The sequence below is a fragment of the Mobula hypostoma genome, chromosome 3, assembly GCF_963921235.1.
Source record: "Mobula hypostoma chromosome 3, sMobHyp1.1, whole genome shotgun sequence".
In the NCBI taxonomy this organism is placed as follows: domain Eukaryota; kingdom Metazoa; phylum Chordata; class Chondrichthyes; order Myliobatiformes; family Myliobatidae; genus Mobula; species Mobula hypostoma.
This window is the reverse complement of record NC_086099.1, coordinates 156,970,361-156,990,824: the sequence shown is the minus strand read 5'-3', so window position 1 is coordinate 156,990,824 and position 20,464 is coordinate 156,970,361. Positions and strand designations below refer to the sequence as shown.

General features: G+C 41.8%; 1 protein-coding gene across 4 annotated transcripts in view; it reads right to left on the bottom strand.

Moving 5' to 3' along the window:
* Positions 1-19,504, bottom strand: part of LOC134344347 (tensin-3-like) — a 453,918-nt gene extending 434,414 nt beyond the window's left edge. For 3 of the 4 annotated variants that reach the window (XM_063043978.1, XM_063043980.1, XM_063043979.1), the window contains exon 1: positions 19,130-19,498. In XM_063043978.1, coding sequence (XP_062900048.1) covers positions 19,130-19,309 — 180 coding nt within the window. In that variant the 5' untranslated portion in view covers positions 19,310-19,498. Of the gene's footprint in view, positions 1-19,129 lie in introns of all 4 variants that reach the window. The other variant, XR_010017422.1, reaches the window with a different exon arrangement.
* Positions 19,505-20,464: the final 960 nt, after the last annotated feature.

Sequence of the window (20,464 nt, the reverse complement as noted above, 5' to 3'; positions counted from 1 at the left end):
AATTATCCCCTTGGATGGTTTTGAGAGATATGCTACCAAAGAACTACTCTAAATTCTACATACAGGCCCACAGCTATGAAATAGTCCTCAAATGTTAACTCTTTCATTCCTGGACTCATTTTCATGAACCTCCTCTGGACCCTCTCCAAGGCCAGCAATTTTTACTTAGATAAAGGGCCCAAAACTGCTCACAAGACTCCAAGTGCGATCTGACCATGCCATACAAGCCCTTGCATTACATCCTTGATCTTATATTCCAGTCCTCTTGAAATGAATGCCAGCATTGTATTTGGCTTCTGTATCACTAACTCAACTTGCAAGTTAATCTTTAGGGCAGGGTTTCTCAAGTGGGGTTTTGCGAAAGATCATGATTAAAAAAAAACATTGTTTCTTGAACTTCACACAACACACAATGCCAGTGCTTGCATAGTGGGCATTGACCGAGCAGCTCCATTTGTAGTCTCATTGGAGGTTTCTCAGCCCGGTATGGCAGTGCACAGTAGGACCATGGTCATTTGGTTGAGCCCATTCTCAGCTTTTGACGCGCGATAGGGGAGGCCGTTGGTCATTGGTAAGAGCTGTATTTCATGGAGGGGAAGGCAGCAGGCTGATGAAGAGGGTGAAGTGCATTTTCCGAACATTGATCAGACTCGCCCAACTTGGGCTATGATGTCAGCCTCTCCCTCCCGAATTACCTCCCCAGGTTCCTCTCACATGCCTCCAACTGACTTATGGGAGCGAACAAACTCAATTAATTAAGTTCAGGAAAGGCAAGCTAATGCTTAACTACTTGTTTTTTTTTCCCCAAGAAAGTTTGGCTAAAAATTCAACTACTCAAAAGAGCATTGACAATTATTTTTGTATTATATCTACAACTTACTGATCACACTAACAAACCGTGAATTATAGATATAATAATTTTTAATGCAGGGGTTCCCTGAGACCTGAAAATTATTTCAAGGGTTCCTCCAAACAGGTTGAGAAAGGCTGGTTTAGGGAATCCTGCACAAGGACTCCCAAGTCCATTTGCTCATCTGATTTTGAATAGTCTAAACTTTTATTCCTTCTACCAAAGTGCATGACCATGCATTCCCTACACGCTATTCTATCTGCCACTTCTTTTCCCATCCTCACAAATTGAGTAAAACAAAGACTCCCTACTTCCACAACACTATGTGTAAACTTGTCTACAAAGCCATCAATTTAGTCATCCAAATCATTGGCATATAGTGGTGTCCTGCAGAGGACAGCGGTCCCAACACAGTCCCCTGCAGAACAGCATTAGTCTCCAGCAGCCAACCAGAAAAGGCCCCCCTTATTCCCACTCTTTGCCTCCTGCCAGTCAGTCAGTCTTCTATCCATGCCAGTATCTCATATACGCAAGAAAATCTGCAGATGCTGGAAATCCTACATTCCTTCCTACATTCCTATGCCTTGGAATTGTCATACCAGACAATGATGCAACCAGTCAAGATATTTACAATAGTGCATCTTGGATGGAGTATTTGGTGACATGTTAAATCTCCTGAATATGAATCATATAGTATGCATTTATGTGCTCTGCCCACAGCAGGACATGTGAGATATTAATACCAAGTGGTCTATGTATCTGCAATTCAGTCAGTTATTTGTTATTTGGATAACTCATCCTTATTTTGACCACACACACCTATATATGACCTTCCCATATATTTCTTATACTGTTCACATAGTTTAATTTCTTCACATTCATTTATCTATGGCATGTAAAACATAATTTCTGGCTTAAACCTTGGCTGATTCCACAATTATTTAACCAAGTTGCTCTCCTTGCAATTTACTGACTTAAAGTCTGACTTACAATTTATTTTTTCTGATGGGGTGCCATTTCACACCTGTTCTAATAAAGTCTATCCCTAAAGTCTGACCCTGCTCATAACTGGGACCCCTGAATCCCTACATCATTTGTTTAATAACTCCTGAAGACCTTACTTAAGAAATTAAGATCCTCGCTCCCACTAATCCCAAATGCAGTCCCTTGCTTCCTTCCTCCTTCCAATAGGGACTTCTAATTCCCTGTTTATTATCTATGGATACTGAAATGAGAAGTTTCTCAGTCTGACACAAGATAAGCAACTTTCCATACAAGACTCCCAATCCTGCCCAGAATGGTCATTATACAAGGCCAGAAATACTGAATCTCCAGCAACCTGTCACGAACCTTACTACTCCGAGGTACCATGGTCAATTTTCTCACTATCCTTTTGGACATTTTCTGCAGATCGTAATAGTCGACCTCGTCGGTTTCCCTTTTTATTCACTCATAAGACACTAGAATAGAAGTAGGCTATTTAGCCCAGCAAGTCTGTTCTGCAAACCCCATGTTGATCCTGTAATACCCTGCAAAATGTACACAATTTTTGGAGCAACGATGCTTCACACACCAGCTCATTGCCATTGATCCTTGGCATCAACAACTCGTCCATATATGGTACCTTGGAAAAAGTACTCAGTCCCCACAACTACTTTCATATTTTACTGTTTCTTTTTCTAAATTTAAAATATACTGAAGTAGGATTTTTTGAGCTTATCTACCAAACAAAACCTGTCAACAATTAATTAAAAATTAAAAATCAAAATTGTAAGGCTGCAAGTATTCATCCCCTTTCTAAATACTACGCTAACTTTCCTCAGGTGCAATACTGCATATTACTTTACCAACTCACCAAGTTTGTTGATGCAGAAAATTGCAGCATCACCTGTTTTCAATGCATCCATAAGAATAAATACACCCTCTCTCTGCAATGTTCAACCGTATGCTGCTAAATACAGAGAGATCCTGGATAAAAACTGGCTAGTCTCGAACAGAAAGCTTAAACTGGGGAGGAAATTCATATTTCAGTAGGGCAACGACTGAGAGCACACTGCCAAAGTAACTGTAGAATGGCTTCAAGTGAAGAAAATTGATGTCCTTGAGTGGCCCTGTTAGAGTCCTGACATTAGCCTGATGGAAAATCTCTAGTAATACCTTACGTTTGCTGTCCACCACTGTTCCCCGACTAACCTGGCATAGCTTGAGCAATTTTGCAAAGAGGAATGGACAGATTTTGCTCCATCATGTTATGCAAAGCTAAAAGAGACTTCTCCAAAAAAACTACTGGCTGTAATAGCTGCAAGAAGCGGTTCAACTCAGGGTACGTCCACACTACGCCGGATAATTTTGAAAACGAAGCTTTTTCTCTTCATCTTGCCCTCCCGTCCACACTGAGCCGGCGTTTTCAGCCCCCGAAAACGGAGATTTTCGAAAACACCCTCCAGAGTGAATAAATCTGAAAACGCTTAATATCCGGCGTAGTGTGTACGGGATAACCGGAGAGATTTAAAAACATTGTCATGACAACACCACAACAACAATGCTTTTTTCTGCTTCTGCTTGGTACTGTGCAAGCTGTTATAACGCGCAGTCGGTGTAAACGGCGTGAGAGTTAAATTGTAAAGCGAGCATTTTTGACTATTTAAAAACGCTGTCATGACGTGCTGGAACAGATGTTCGTTGTTTTAACAACGAAGTGAAGAAGTGAATAAGTATACTCACTTCGCCCTGTTTTCTGTCCTTGCTTCTATGAAGGTGGTTTACCTATTTATGCAAGTACTTCTCTGACAATAGATGTGTAACAGCCTAATGTAACATTGTATGGAAATACAAGATAACGCTGATGCAGACGTTTTATACATTTAACAAGGTGCTTTATTAATGCAATAGAGTTAGTCAGTTTTTCAATGTTCGTCGCCAGCCGGGTCATACTGTCCGTGAACTCCCTGTCAGTTGCCTCCATACACTCCAGTATGTGTTTTTTTTAAGTTTTAAGTCCTCCTGCGTGAGAGCCAAGAGCAATTCCTTTAAAGTTTTTCTACTCTGTAACTGGACAAATGCACACTAAGTATATTGTTTCCTCTTCGCTTGTTTTCTGTGTGTCCTACGCATGCCCAGTAGGAGGAGATTCGCCCAAATATCCGCCTAATGTGGACGGAGATATTTTGCACAAAAGGGGCACCATCACCGATAAGTAAAATGAGGTGTGAAGCTGGGTAAATTACAACAAGACCACAGGTGTGTTTCATTTCAGAATCACTTGTTAGACAGAGCTGCATGCAGTCATGCTATATCCAGTCATAAATGGATAATTGGACAAGTAGCAGATGGTTCTTCATAAACAAGTTGATAACATCACAGATGTAATGCTGAAGAACTGAGTTTCCAACTACACTGTTCCAAACAACTGTCAGAAAATTACCTGGTCCATTTCTGACATCTCCCTTCCACTTTCTTGATCTCTCTGTCTCTGGAGACAGCTTATCTACTGATGTCTATTAAAAACCCACTGACTCTCACAGCTACCTGGACTACACCTCTTCCCACCCTGTTACCTGTAATAATGCCATCCCCTTCTCTCAATTCCTCCGTCTCTGCCACATCTGCTCAGGATGAGGCTTTTCACTCCATAATGAAAGAGATGTCCTCCTTCTTCAAAGAAAGGTGCTTCCCTTCCTCCACCATCAACACAACCCTCAACTGCATCTTTTCCATTTCATGCATGTCTGCCCTTACCCCATCCTCCCACCACCCCAACAGAAATAGGGTTCCTCTTGTCCTCACCTACCACCCCACCAGCCTCCATGTCCAGCACATAATTCTCCAAAACTTCAGCCACCTCCAACAGGATCCCACCACCAAGCACCTTTCCCTCTCCCCCACTTTCTGCTTTCCACAGGGTTTGCTCCCTATGCGACTCCCTTGTCCATTCGTCCCTCCCCACTGATCTCCCTCCTGGTACTTATCCTTGCAAGCAGAACAAGTGCCACATTTGCCCCTACACTTCTTCCCCTCACTCCCATTCAGGGCCCCAAACAGTCTTTCCAGGTGAGGCGACGACATTTCACCTATATGTCTGTTGGGGTCATCTACTGTATCCAGTGCTCCCCGTGCGGCTTCCTGTATTATCAGTGAGACGTAGATTGGGAGACCACTTCAAGGAGCACCTACGCTCCATCCGCCAGAAAAAGTGGGATTTCCAAGTGGTCACCCATTTTAATTCCACTTCCCATTCCGACATGTCAGTCCATGGCTTCCTCTGTCGCAATGAGGCCACACTCAGGTTGAAGGAGCATCACCTTATATTCCTTCTGGATAGCCTCCAACCTGATGACGTGAACATTGATTTCTTGAACTTCTGGCAATGCCCTCCACCCCCACTCCCCAACAGTCCCCATTCCCTTTTCCCTCTCGCACATTATCTCCTTACCTACCCATCACCTTCCTCCAGTGCTCCTCCCCCTTTTTCTTTCTTCCATGGTCTTCTGTCCTCTCCTATCAGATTCCCCCTTCTCCAGCCCTGTACCTCTTTCTCCAATCAACTTCTCAGCTCTTTACTCACCTCTCCCCCATCCAGGTTTCACCTTCTGTTCCTTCCTCCCTTCACCGCACCTTCTAACTCTGACTCATCTTCTCTCCAGTCCTTCTGAAGGGTCTCAGCCCGAAACATCAAATATACTCTTTCCCATAGATGCTGCCTGGCCTGCTGAGTTCCTCCAGCCTCTTGTGTGTGTTGCTTGGATTTCCAGCATCAGCAGATTTTCTCTTGTTTGTGTTCAGAAAATTAATATGGTTTGTGGCATCCATAAATTCTAAGCTGTAACTATTCCACCGGCTTTAACATCATCTGTCTACCTTCAATCACCAGCAAAATTAGGTCAGACTCTTGAGTATTCAAACAGTAAGTGGCCCCCCCATGACTTCCTAAGGGTTTTCTACAATCTAAACAAGGCACATCAGCCTGTGATTGAATACACGCCACTTGCTACTATGAGTGCTTTGCCAAGAACTTTCAAAAAGTCCCACACATTCCAGAATAAGCCAGCCTATTTAGTTAGCTTGCTTAAACGTTTACTCTCTCCACTACCGACCAACATGCTATGGCCTCAAGGTGCATAACTTAAAATACAATGCAGCAGCTTAACATTGCCTCTTCCATGGACACCTTCAAAACTTGCAACATTACCCACCAGGATAAAAAAATTATTCACGTGTACAGAATACCACAACCATGACTTGAAAGCATGCTATTATTCAGAAAAGTACAGGAACTACTGGAATCCTACTTTGCAGGAGTAGTTTAATCACAGCTTCTTGTAGTTCAAGGGCAGTTTAGGATAAGCAACAAATGCTGACCTTCACAGCAAACCCACATCCAACAAGCTGAAGCCAAGCCATGGACATGGTTTGGCAATCCAACAGCACAGTCCGAGGCTGCTTCACAACTTCCATTCTTTACAATATTGCCATCTAGAGGTTCTTGCAGAAACAAAGTTCCAGTGTAATTTCCTGAGAAAGGCTTACTATTACTGCCTCACTGCTGCATTCAGAGGAAACGAACACATCTGTCTTGTGGCTTGATGTGATCAAAATTAACAACACAAGAGATTTCATCTTTTGTCCTATCAGCAGCAAACAAGTACAATTGAAAGGCCATGTGCTCATGAGCCATCTCCACTCACAGGTTTATATTGAATTTGATCTAGAATACTGAACTACGAATGTTTTCAGCAAGAGTTTAGCAGCGCTGCTTAGTAACAGAAACCTAGGCTGTGAAAATGACTGCATGTCATATAACTAAATAACTGATCACAAAACAGGAACGTCTGCAGCAACACATGGCACAATGTTTGCTTCTCCTATACCTTGAAGCTTCACAAGTCCATTGGAAGCTTCTGGAAACAAACAAAATGCTGCTTCTTTATGTGTGCATATTATGCTTGCCATCCAAAGGAGAAAACACCCATTAGGAGAAAGAGCAGAATCAGATTTTTTTAAATTTTTGAGACCATTACCAAGATGGCCTTGAAAATATTTTTTAAAATGAAGATGTTGAAATTCTTTGTTGGAATTGTATTGAATGTTGTAGGAATTGTATTGAGTGATTTCACCCATTTTTCAAAGAACAAATCAATGGCACTGACATCAGGAAACCAGATGTCCTCAATACTTTCCATGTTTATTCTTAAACGTACCACTAAAAGCAATGACATCCACCAACAATTCACTGTGTTGATGCATAAGGTATCAGGGAGCTGTCGGCCATGGAAGGCATCATAGCCAAGGTATTTTTTAATATATAGTATTTCTGTTTTTGCACATTTTTAATCTATTCGATATATGTAATTGATTTACTTGTTTATTTATGTTTCATTTTATTTTTTTCTCTCTGCTATATTATGTATTGCATTGAACTGCTGCTGCTAAGTTAACAAATTTCACGTCATATGCCAGCAATAAGCCTGGTTCTGATCCTGATTCTGATCATGTCATCAGTTACATCAAGGAAGGTGACCATAAAAAGTCAAAGCAGAAGGCTATTTATCCCCTTATATCAGTTCAGCCATTCGTACAATCTTTTTTCCTCAGTCCTTTACTGCATGATCCTCATATTAGAATTGGAATTGGTTCATACTTGTCACATGTACTAAGATACAGTGGAAAAACTTCATTTTGCCTATCATCCAGACAGATAATTTCACACATCAGCAAATCTAATTTTGATTCAAGGTGGTGCAAGGGAAAAGCAGTAACAGAATGCAGAATATAGTATTGTTAGGGCGTATTCTGGAATGATGGTATATAGCAAATGTTAATTTTAACAGCAGCCAGTCATCAGACCTGAATGTGGAATGTAGATTGAATTTAAAATACAGCTCTGAACAATGGCCTTCCATTAGACTGAGGAAGCGAGCATATGCATGAATGCAGTCTACAGTAAATGAGAATTAACATTCATTTTCAGTTTCCGGAGTGTGGGTGCGAAGGAGGTGTTTGTATGTAATTCAAACGAAGCATTGTAGATACATTGTAACTAAACAATAGTCCTGCTGTTACCTTTGAACTTTAGCATATAAAAATGTCATGTTATATTGGATTGAGCAGGCCTCTTCTTCCAAGAGTGTCTCAATAAGATGGCTGTTGCTCATTTTTGCTGAATAGAATTTCTCTATAATCCACTAGCTTCAGTGTCTCCCCAGTGCCTTTTTTTCACGTTGCGACAGTATTACGGTTACAGAGAAGGTACAGTGTAGGTAGACAAGAAAGTGCAAGGGCCATGACCAGAAAGATTGTGAGGACAAGAGTTCATTTTTAGAGTACAAGAGGTCCAGACAAGGGCCTCAGAACAACAAGCTGGAAGCCATTCTTGAGCTTGTTGGTGCCTGTTTTCAACTTTTTATATCTCCTGTCCTGTGGAAGGGAGAAGGAGAGAGAATGTCCCAGTGGGTGGTGTCGTTGATTACTTCTGATTACTGAAGCATTAAGAAGTGGAGACAAGGTTCAAAGTGGATTTGCTATCTAAAGCACGTATATGCCACCAAATACTACTCAGAGACCTATTTTCTTGCAGGCATTCACAGTAGAACAAAAAAGTACAATAGAATCATTGAAAGCTACACACAAAGACTAACAAGTAAAACTGATCTGCAGAAGTGGATAGACAAACTGTGAAAATACAAACAAATCAATAATATATAAAAAATAATACTGAGAACATGAGTTGTAGATTCATTAAAAGTGAGCCCATAGGTTAGGTTCAGTGATCAGTTCAATGATGCAGTGACTAAAGGTGTCCACGCTGGTTCAGGAGCCTGATGGTTGTAGAATAACTGTTCCTAAACCTGATGGTATGGGACCTAAGGCTCCTGTACCTCCTTCCCAATAGTAGCGGTGAGAACAGAGCATGGCCTTGGTGGTGGGTGACCTTGATGATGAATGCTACTTTCTTGTGGGAATGCTCTTTGTAGGGGTGCTTAATAGTGGGGAAGGCTTTTCCTGTGATGGACTGGGCTGTTTCCACCACTATTTGTAGGCTCTTCTGTTCTTAGGCACTGGTGTTTCCGTGACACAACCAATCAGGATACTCTCCACTGTGCACTAACAGAAGTTTGTCAAAGTTCTAGATGACAATTCAAATCTGTACAAACTTCTAAAAAAGTAGAGGTGCTGTCTTTAAAATGGCACTTATGCACTGGTCCTAAGACGTGAGATAACGCCCAAAATTACTGACCCTCTTCACCTCTGATCCCCTCATAAGCACTGGCTTGTGGACGACCAATTTCTTGCTCTTGTAATCGATAATCAGCTTTTGGACCTTGCTGACATGATTGAGAAGTAGTTGTTGTGGTACCACTCAACCAGGTTTTCCATTTCCCTCCCATATCTGTTTCATCACCATCTTTGTTTTGGTCAACAGTGGGGTTGTCAGCAAATTTAAATATGGCACTGGAGCTGTACTTAGCCTCATATTCAAAAGGATAAAGACAGTTGAACAGGGGGCTAAGTACACAGACTTGTGGTACACCTGTGTTGATGTTGTGGAGGAGATGCTGTTGCCAATCCGTGCTGACTGGGGTCTCCAGAGAGAAAACTGAGGATCCACTTACACAAGAAGATAGAGGCCTAGGTCTTGGAGCTTATTGATTAGTTCTGAGGGAACTAATTGAATGCTGAGCTGCAGTCAATGAAGAGCATCCTGACGCATTCATCTTCATTGTCCAGATGTTCCACAGCTGAGTGTGGAGCCAATGAAATGGCTTCTGCTACTGAACCGTCGTGACAGTAGGCAAACTGGAGCGGATCCAAGTCACTCCTCAGGCAGGAGACGACATGCTTCATGATCAACCTCCCAAAACACTTCATCACAGTCGATGCAGGTGCTGTTGTTCAATAGACATAGAGGCAGGTTACCAAGTTCTGCCTGGCATCAATATGATTGAAGCCGCCTGCTTGTGGCAGGGGGGTACCTCAGACTGGCAGAGCAAGTTCGTGGAGGGAAAGCTACTTTATATGATGGACTGAGCTATATCTACAACTCTCTGCAATTTCTTGTGGATTTGAGCCCAAAGTATTTGCTGTACAAGCTGCAGCTCCACCTTCAATACCATAATTGCAAACAAAGTCATCTCTAAACTCCTAGACCTAGGACTCAGCACCTGTCTTTGCATCTGAATCCTTGAATTCCTAACCAACGGGCCCCAATCAGATAGGATGCTTTGAGTGGTGCATCTATAAAAAGTTGATGCAGGTCTACAGGACAGGTCGAATTTTCTTAGTTTTTAGCAGAGGTTCAGGTCCGGGTGTATTTTTTTTTACCGTAGCATCTATGTGGTTGGACCAGGCAGGCTATTAGTGATGTTCACTCCTAGGAACTTGTAGCTCTCACACCTCTAGACCCATTGATATAAAAAGGAGCATGTGCACCACTCCACTTTCCGAAATCGATGACCAGCTCTTTTGTCTTGCTGACATTGGGGGAAGATTGTTGGCATGACACCACATCACTAGGCTCTCTATCTCCTTCCCATAATCCGACACAGCACATTTTGAGATACAGCCAAGTAAAGGGGTGTCACCAGCAAACTTGCAGATGTGGGTGAGAGCAGAATTTGGCCATGCAGTCATGTGTGTAGAGGGAGTAGAGCAGAGGACTGATAATGCATCCCTGTGGGGCACCATTGCTGAGAATAATCATGAGAGGTGCTGCTGCCTTTCCTTACTGATTGTGGTCTGCAGATCAGGAAGTCAAGGTTCCGGCTGCAAAGGGAGGTGCTCAGTCCTAGGTGTAGAAGTCTCGAGATGAGATTGTTTGGGATTACGATCACGAAGATGGAGCTGTGGTCAATAAATAAGAGATACAAATTATCTCCTATTTAAGTAAATAATATCTCTGGATTTCCAGAACACCCAGGAATCGATCAGTATCTTTTTTGAACATACTAAACTTCCACAGACCACTGAAGTAGAAAATTCCAAAACATTCACTATTCTTGGGACCAAGCAATCATTTCTCAACTCAGTCCTGAACATTCTGTGACAGCTGCTTCACAACACTCCAGCGAAAGAAAACATCAAATCTGTGACTAGCCTGTCCAATTTCAATGACATCACCATGGCCATAATTTAGTTATTTAAGGAATCATCTTCATACCAAGGAGATGAGGAGAAATACGTAGGGAGCGAATTTAACAGAAGGCCATCAGAGGAAAAGCTACTTACGCTGAAGAGCTACAATAAAATCCAGGGATGATCAAGAGCCCAAACTGAAGGACAGACATCTGGAAAGGCTGCAAGATTGTGGACAGTTAGACATGACACAACTAAGGAAGGATTTGAAAGGATGACAAACTCATACCTGAGGTGCAGCTGCATTTGGGTAATGGCTAAGTGCAGCATGATACTGTAATAATAAATCACGAGCAATGAGGTTTTGGATGAGTGCAGGTGAGCATGGGGGAGATGGGACAGAAGACAGTGAGGATGGCCAAGCCCAGAAGGTAACAAATCACAGATTAATGCTTCAGCAAAAAAAGAGAGAAGCCAGACAAGATGCAAGTCTGTAGTCTTTGTGAATACCCAGCCAGAACACTTCAATTTTCAACACTTATCAGGGAGAGGAGGATTAAATGGACAAAACCTCTCCAATCTACCCATAAGGATTTAAAAGAAAATTCTGTTCATCCAGCCCAGGATAGTACATAATTCACCAAGACTGGAATCAAGAGAACTTCCAGCGTGGCAGTGTGAGACGCTATTAATGTACATAGACTGACACTTTGGTGGTGACGAAGATCAGCATGTGGATGGGAAATAAGGGTACAACACAAACAGATCCTTTTGCATCTACAAGAGGAACAGTATAACAGAGAGGAAAGGAGGTGTTTATTTCCTGTATATTAATTAGGATCTACTATTAGGGAATGAAGCAGGGCAGGTTTGTATAAGGGAACACTTTCCATCTTGTCATCACAATGCTATTAGTTTCAAAATAAATATGCAAAATTAAAGGTCTGGTCCAAGGGTTGAGATTCTAAATTGGAAAAAGGACCAACTTGACAGTATCATAAAGGATCTGGCAAGTGTGGATTGGGCCAGGATGTATTCTGGCAAAAGTGTACTTCATAGGTAGGAGGCCTTCAAAAGTGAAGTTTTGAGAGTACAAAGATTTGTCTGTGCCTGTCAGAATAAAAGGTGAAGATAACAAGTGTAGAGAACCTTGGTTTTCAAGTGATATTGGCCCTGGTTAAAAAAAAACCTTACCAGGGTAATAGCAGTTACAGACAGGTAGGAACAAATGGGGAGCTTATGGAGTATAAGAAATGCCAGAGAACACTTAAGAAAGAAATCAGGAGTGCTAAAAGAAGGTATGAGGTTAGCCTAGCAGACAAGGTGACGGAGAATCCTAAGGCATTCTACAGATATGTTCAGAGCAAAAGGATTGCAAGGGACAAAACTTGTCCTTTACAAGATCAGAATAGGAATCCATGTGTGAGAGTCAAAAGAGATAGGGGAGATCTTAAATAATTTTTTTTGTATCTGTATTTACTCAGGAGACAGACCTAGAGTCAGTAGAAGTAATGCAAAGCGGCATCAACTTCATGGATCTTATACAGACTACAGAGGAGGAGGTATTTGCTATCCAGTGGCAAATTAGGGTGGATAAATCCCCAGGGCCTGCCAAAGTGTTCCCTCGGACCATGCTGGAGGCAAGTGCAGAAATTGCCAGGGCCCTGGCAGAGATACTTAAATCATCCTTGGCAACAGGTGAGGTAGGATAGCCAATGTTATTCCGCTGTTCAAGAAAGGCTCTAAAGATAAACCAGGAAGTTATAGGCCGGTGAGCCTGACATCAGTAGTGGAAAAGTTATTGGATGGTATTCAGAGGGACCAGATTAATAAATATTTGGATAGACATGGACCAGTTAAGGATAGTCAGCATAGCATTACGCATGGCAGGTCACATCTAACCAATCTTATGGAGTGTTTCGAGGAGGTTACAAGGAAAGTTGATGAAGGCAAGGCAGTGGATGTTGTCTACATGGATTTTGGTACAGCATTTGACAAGGTCCCACATGGGAGGTTGGTCGAGAAGGGTCAGTCGCCCAGCACTCAAGATGAGGTAATAAAGTGGATTAGACATTGGCCTTGTGGGAGAAGCCAGAGAGTGGTAGTAGATGATTACCTCTCTGACTGGAGGCCTGTGACTAGTCAAATGCCGCAGGGATCGGTACTGGGTCCATTGTTGCCTGTCATCTATATCAATGATCTGGATGGTAATGTGGCTAACTGGATCAGAAAATTTGTGGATGACACCAAGATTGGGGGTGTAGTGGACAGCAAGGAAGGCTACCATGGCTTGCAGCGGGATCTAGATCAGCTGAGAAAATGGGCTGAAAATGACAGATGGAATTTAATACAGACAAGTGTGAGGTGTTGCACTTTGGTAAGACCAGCTGTAGGTCTTACACAGTGAAAGGCAGGGCACTGAAGAGTGCGAGAGAACAAAAGGATCTGGGAATACAGGTCCATAATTAATTGAAAGTGGCATCACAGGAGATGGGAGGTTATGTTGAAGGTGTATAATACATTGGTGAGGCCTAATTTGGAGTATTGTTGCAGTTTTGGTTACCTACCTACAGCACAGATGTAAATAATGTTGAAACAGTGTGGAGTAAATTTACAAGGATGTTGCCAGGTCTGGAGGACCTGAGTTATAAGGAAAGATTGAATAGGTTAGGACTTTACTCCTTGAAACATAGAAAATTGAGTGGAGATTTGACAGTGGTATACAAAACTATTTTAATTTTAGAAAATTAAAGAAATATGTATATGGTATACATAGGGTAAATGCAAGCAGGGTTTTTCCACTGAGGTTAGGTGAGACTACAACCAGAAGTCATGGGTTAAGGGTGAAAGGTGAAAAGTTTAAGGGGAACATGAGAGGAAACTTCTTCACTCAGAGAACTGTGAAAGCGTGGAACAAACTGGCAGCACAAGTGGCGGATGCAAGCTCAATTTCAATATTTAAGAGAAGCTTGGATGGGCACATGGATGGTAAGGGTATGGAGGGCTCAGAGCAGGACGATGAGAGTAGGCAGTTTAAATGGTTCAGCATAGACTACATGGGCCAAACAGACTGTTTTTGTGCTGTACTTTTCTATGACTCTATGGATTTCACTGGATAAGCCAATATTTGGTGCCCTGACCAAAATGTAAAAGGGAGAACCACCTTCTTACTGTTCTTCTGGTGAAAATACTCCCATGTGTGCTATTGGGAAGGGCGATACAGGATTTAGCCCCAATGAGTAATGAAGGAACATGATTTATTCCTGATAGGCAGCTTGGAGGGTACATAGTAGTGTACCTGTACATCTGCTGTCATTGTCCTTCCTGGTAATACAAGGTCAGAGGTGTGGAAGTGCTTTTGGAATAGCATAGGCAAGTAACTGCTACTGATGTTATGGTACATTCTTCAGGCACAGCTGCCTGGTGGTGGAGGGATTGAATGTTTAGAGTGATGGATGGCACTGCAATCAAGTGGGCTGTTTAGTTCAGAATGGTTTTAATTTCCCTTCGTATTGCTGGGGCTGAACTTATTCAGGAGGTGGACCCCTTCATATTCCTGTAAATGGTTCCAAGGTATCCAAATCAGTATTAGGCTTATTATTACTAACATACACTGTGTATACGCGTAATTTGTTCATGGCGGCATCGGTACAGTGCAATACACACAAGAAACCATAAATTTAGATAGATTAGAAATAGTGCCTTGAAAAAGTATTCAGCCCCCAACACATCATTCACATAAATGAGTATTACAACCAGGGATTTTGATCAATTTAACTGAGAATTTTTAATTGTGAATGACATGTTCCTTTTTTCACAGTAGTGCCTAAAAAAAAGGGAAATTTATAAAGCATGAAAAACTAAAAAAAAAATCTAAAACTGGAATGTCGGCAGTTCAAGAGTGTTTATCCCCTTTTGCTGGGTACTTAGTTGAACTATTTCTTGCAGGCATTAGAGCCAGTAGCCTTTTTGGATAAGTCTCTATTTGCTTTGCACAATGTGATGGAGCAAGATTTGCCCATTTCTCCTTGTAAAATTAGTCAAGTTGCACCAGGTTAGTTGGAGTGCAGCAGTAGAGAGCAATCTTGATATCTTGCCAGAGATGTTCAATCGAGTTAAGGTCAGGACTCTGACTGGGACACTCAAGAACATCAATTTGCTTCAATTGAAGCTGCTCCAGGAACACTCTGGCAATGTGCTTTGGATCATCATCCAGCTGAAAGACAAACTTCCTCCTGTTGAAGTTTTCTGGTGGAGGCTAGCAGCGTTTTTATCCAGATCTCACTGTGTTTAGCAGCATTCATCTTCCCATCAATCCAAACCAGATTTCAAGTCCCTGCTGTTAAAAAGCATTCCCAAAGAATAATGCTACCTCCACCATACTTAGAGTAGAAATGGTGCTACCTGATAGAGGGATAGGTAGAGCAAAACAGGAATGTATCCTTGGCTTGAATACTAGATGTTGTTTCCACAGGACTATGTGGTGGTCAGTTCTACTGACATAATTATAGATATATGCATTTGTTGCAGGTAGATTGGAGAAAATGAGCTCAGACAGGTTGATCTCTCATGTTGGTTTACTCATGACCTACAGTAGACCCAATCTGGCAGCCACTTCCTTGTGAACTTGGCCAGTTCTGGCAGTAGCGTTGCTTTGAAGGCAAGCATGGTGATAAAGCCCCTAACTAGTGCACATTCTATATCTTAGCTACTTTCACTGCCTCTTCCAGCTGTGTTGCAACATAAAGGAGAATGGATCCAGATATCTCAGCTTATTTTTGGCCAACACTGGTGTATAACTTTCAACTTATGTGCCACAATTTCCAACTTTACATTACATGAATGCACTTAAAATATGGTAAATATTTCATGATTTATTTTCATATTAGTACTGAAAAAATATTAAAGCAGCAACCATACTTGTAATGTTTTAGGTCAGGGATGGCCAACCTTTTACATTCCATGCATCAATTTTTTCACTCACAAGTTCAGATGCGCCATACAACTCTTGTACCCCCATTCAATTCTTAATATAGAACTCATGCGTGAAAAAAATCGCATCTGAACTCGTGCGTGAAAAAACTGACACATGGAATGTAAAAAGTTGGCCACCCCTGTTTTAGGCTGAACTTAATTTGGAATATTTTAATCTCAAGCACTCCATAATCACGTTTGTAACACGGACAGTTTTGTGGGCCAGAGAAGCAAGTAATTCATGCTTTACTTTCTGTAAATGAATGGAGAGTAAAATATATCCTACCTCAATTAGATTTCTGACTGACCAGAATTTCATTCCCATGAACCACTGGGGTTTTGAAAACAGACAGCTGTGCATTATTCCTCAACACTAAGCAAGTGTTGTAATCTCCCTGCACTTGAGCAGAACATTTAGTGATGCTGATTACGTAGAAGAATTCAAACAATGCAGAAGAACTGAAATAAGACAAATCTGCATCACAAAATAGTCTTAATTATCAGCCTGAATATGTGCGCCATTTTCTTTAACAATCAAATAGGATATCATGATGCACAGTACACGAACCTAGGCGTTACTATTCAAAATAACAACACCACATAAATATTCTCACCAACTAATTTGCTTAAATATATTGCTGAAGTACTACACACACAAAAATGCTTACATATTTCAGATGAACACTATACTCAAGGAGACATGAAGTTTTTACTGACAGCTGCCAATCTGTAAGCCAGATGGCATCCCTTATTAATGTAATGACAACTACATCAAGCATCTGTGCAGTATACATTTCATAATTACAAGCGGGTATGACACAATGCAGGCTTACTTGCAGAATAATTGCAGGACTCCTGCCAGTACACTCCTGCCATACAAACAGCTGTCATTGCAGTCCCTCAATACATACATCTGAACATGTAAGAATATTAGATTTACAAACTTTTATGTTTGCTGCCAACACAAATCATAGCCTATCAAGAACTTTAAACATCATCGAATGGATGCACAATTGAATGTTCAGTGTATCACAATCATGTTTCTTTTATGATTTGAAACCTACTGAATGTTGAAGAGACCAGACAGGTTGGATGTGGAGAAGATGTTTGCTATTATGGGGGTATCCAGCACTAGGGTACACAGCCTCAAAATTGAGGGGCGACCCTTTAGAACAGAGGTAAGGAGGAATTACTTGAGCCAGAGAGTAATAAATCTGTGGAATGCTCTGCCACAGACTGTGGTGGAGGCCAAAGTCCATGTGTATATTTAAGGTGGAAATTGATCATTTTCTGATTGGTCAGGGCATCAAAGAATATGGCGAGAAGGCAGGTGTATGGGGTTGAGTGGGAGCTGGGATCAGCCATGATGGAATGGCAGTGCAGGCTGGATGGGTTGAATGGTCGAATCCTGCTCCTATGTCTTATGGTCTTATGTCATTTTTTTTTCTTTGCAAACCTGGATTTAATTCCAAACCAAGCGCGTGTCTGATGGTCAGTGAGAATTTTTTCACAATGGTTTCGACAAATTTTATAACGGAAGACATTCCAAAGGAAAAGTTGACACCAGCTGAGCTCAGAGAAATTTCAGTGACACCTTCATTTCAAAATGGAAAGCATGCACAGCTTTCAGTGAACTTTCTGTGCAGTAAACATCAAGGTAAATAAATTTGGCTGAGTGGAGACATCAAAAGTAGGGTTGGGTGAGTTTGATGGGAGATTGCAGATAAGAAACATCCAACTACATTCCATAATCATCCAGTATAGCAAAAAATAAATCGAATGAAATTGATTAATCATGAGGCCCCAGCATTACATTTACAGAAGGCTCAGAAAGATAGCAATCAGTTATACAAGGAATGGGGACAAAAATGGAAGTTGGTCCAGGTGACTGGGAAAAATAGAAGATGATAAACTTTTGTTTCCATGATGCCAGGTTCCCATTCAGTCACACCTGCAGTGATGTATACTCTCCAGGCACTACATTTTGCAAGGAATATGGTGTAGATTCACCAAGATGCTATTGGGGTTCTGTGAGCTAAATTTAAAACTTGTTTTCAATGAGGCTTTAAGTCTGAGAACAGAGGAAGCTTAGGGAGAGATCATTGAGGCTTTTAAATCTTATGATTTTTAAAGAAACAAATGAGGTTCTTACAAATTTGTCCTCAAGATGCATATAGTACAAGGAGACATTATGTCCTTCTTCACAAAGGCAATGCGAGAAGTATGAAACTCATTCACATAATAGCAATATGTGCTTTGTCAACATCAATTTCATATTCTAATTGCTTTGTCAATTATCCTAGATCACTAGGCTGTTGTTAGACAAGGACAGTGAAGAATACACAGCTATGACAGAAACCTGGATCTAATATTTGGCTAATTACAGAATGACAAAAAGTTTAAATGAATTGAAAGGAATGTTCCAGTAGGCTCAATGAACAGCAATATATTAGCTACTAAATTATTGAAACTATTCCCCAGAAAAGTGATCCAATATTTAGGTAAGGTCATAGGAGTTAAACATATCTCATTGAACATCCGTTTTGTTTCCAACTGCCTGTGAATAATGATACGTAAAGGCAGTCATAAACTATCTGTGCAACATCACTGAAAAACAATAACAAATATACAAATAATTACTGGAGATCAAGCAAAAATATCTAGAGTTGTTAACTGGAGATCTTAATCACGTGAACTTCCACCTCCAACTACCCCATCCCCATCTCCAGTAATTGTATACCTTGGAATCAAGAATGAAAGGGGGTAGACGAGTCCTGGAGACCACCTTTCGATGTGCTTTGCTTTTCATTCACAGGAGTGAAATTAATCTTCAATTCATTGTCACCGTCCTGCAGGATTGGAGGCCATTATAGGGGGTGTGTCTGTTGCCAAATCAGTTTATAGGCCTTAAAGTGCCCCCAAAATATCGTATATTGTCATCTTCTCTCGGCGTATTTAACAGATTTCGTATTGGGCTAAACGCCCACTAACTGCCCACAACACAGCTGAAAACGCTGGTACCGTTCTATACCACATGACAGGTAAAGCGTGTTACTAAGTTGCATTGCTAAAACAAGGCTTCATTATCAACAGGCGGGTAGCAGTCATGAAGAGTTCTAAAGTTTTAACCGGAGTACAATATGGAATTAATGGCTACAACTCGGTTGTTGTTTTGTAATGGTTTGGGGTACTTACATGATTAAATGGTCCGGTAAGAAAGTGGGGGGGGAAACTTACCACGATGATTGGAGGTAATTCTGTTGGATGTTCGAACACGATATCCTGTTCTAGGCTGCCACTTGGGTGAAATTGGTGAAAGAGTTTACTATGGAAATGCATTTCCTCCAAAGTGCGAAAAAGCAGCGGGCAAGAGGGGCAGGCGACGCGCCGGCTGCCGGGGGATGAGGGCTCCTCCATTGCTCAGTCGCTCGGTCAGTTTCAGCTGCTGCTCCCGGCCGAGATTACAGCGGCGGCTCCTCTCCTGCCCAAAGAAAACTTCCTGCAACCCTCGGCAGAGCCAGTCTCTGGAAAGCTGCACTCGGGCGCATTTCACGGCACCGAGTGAAGCTGTATTCCCCTTGGTTCTCTACAGTCTGGCCAAATCTTGGGATGGGGTGGGGTGGAGGTGTTTCATGGAACGCTCGAGTGCCGGACACACAATACCCGAGGAGCAGCCCTGCGGGGATCGGCGCAAACCGCGGGCAAACAGGAAACTGGAGAAGCCAAGGGGGAGGGGGCTCTGGTTTCACACTGACTCTCCGTGCTGTAGTTTGCCCCCCTCTCTCTTTTCTGGCTTTCAGCTGGTGTGCTGTGGCACAGCAGGTGGATAGAGAGATCAAATGTGACCCGACGGACTACAATATAGAATTGGCACATGGACCTTGCGTGCCTAATACGGCTCCGACTCCTATTGTCTGTCTTTGGCAACTTTAATGCATTATAGAGAGAGGGGGGAAAACTGGCCCAGGGGCAAGGTGGAAAATCGAAAAAAATAAGATAAACGCATAGGAGTAGCATTTACATAACATCTATACAGAATCACAAGGCATCACGAGCCCAAAGCGCTTCCCTAAGGGGTACTAAGTTCAGTCACAGTTAAATTACCACGGCAAGTTTCTGCGCACCAAGTTCCCTCAGACAGCAACGTGATCATAACTAGATGAACCACCTTCAGTAAAGTCGGTTCAGGAATAAGCTGAAATATCTTGAGAGCCTTTTAAAATCACTGAAGGGAGTTGAGGACAATATCTCACTGCCGTGAACCCCCCCCCCCCCCGTGGTCCAGCACTTCTTCTAAATCAAACTTAATATCACTAACGTATGTCATTTTTTTTCTTCGTGTTAGCAGTTTAGTTCAGTACATCAAAATACTATAAATTATACTGAGAAACATCGAAGTAGTATGAAAAGTGTTCATGGATTGGTTCATTGTCTGTTCTGAAATCTGATGCAGAAGAGTTGGTCATCCACTTTGAGTGCCTGCCGAGATTTTGGGCCAGTTTCTTAACAAAATTTGAACTCATGGCTATCACTCTTGACAATGCCATTTCTAGGTAGTTTTCAGTGCTTCAA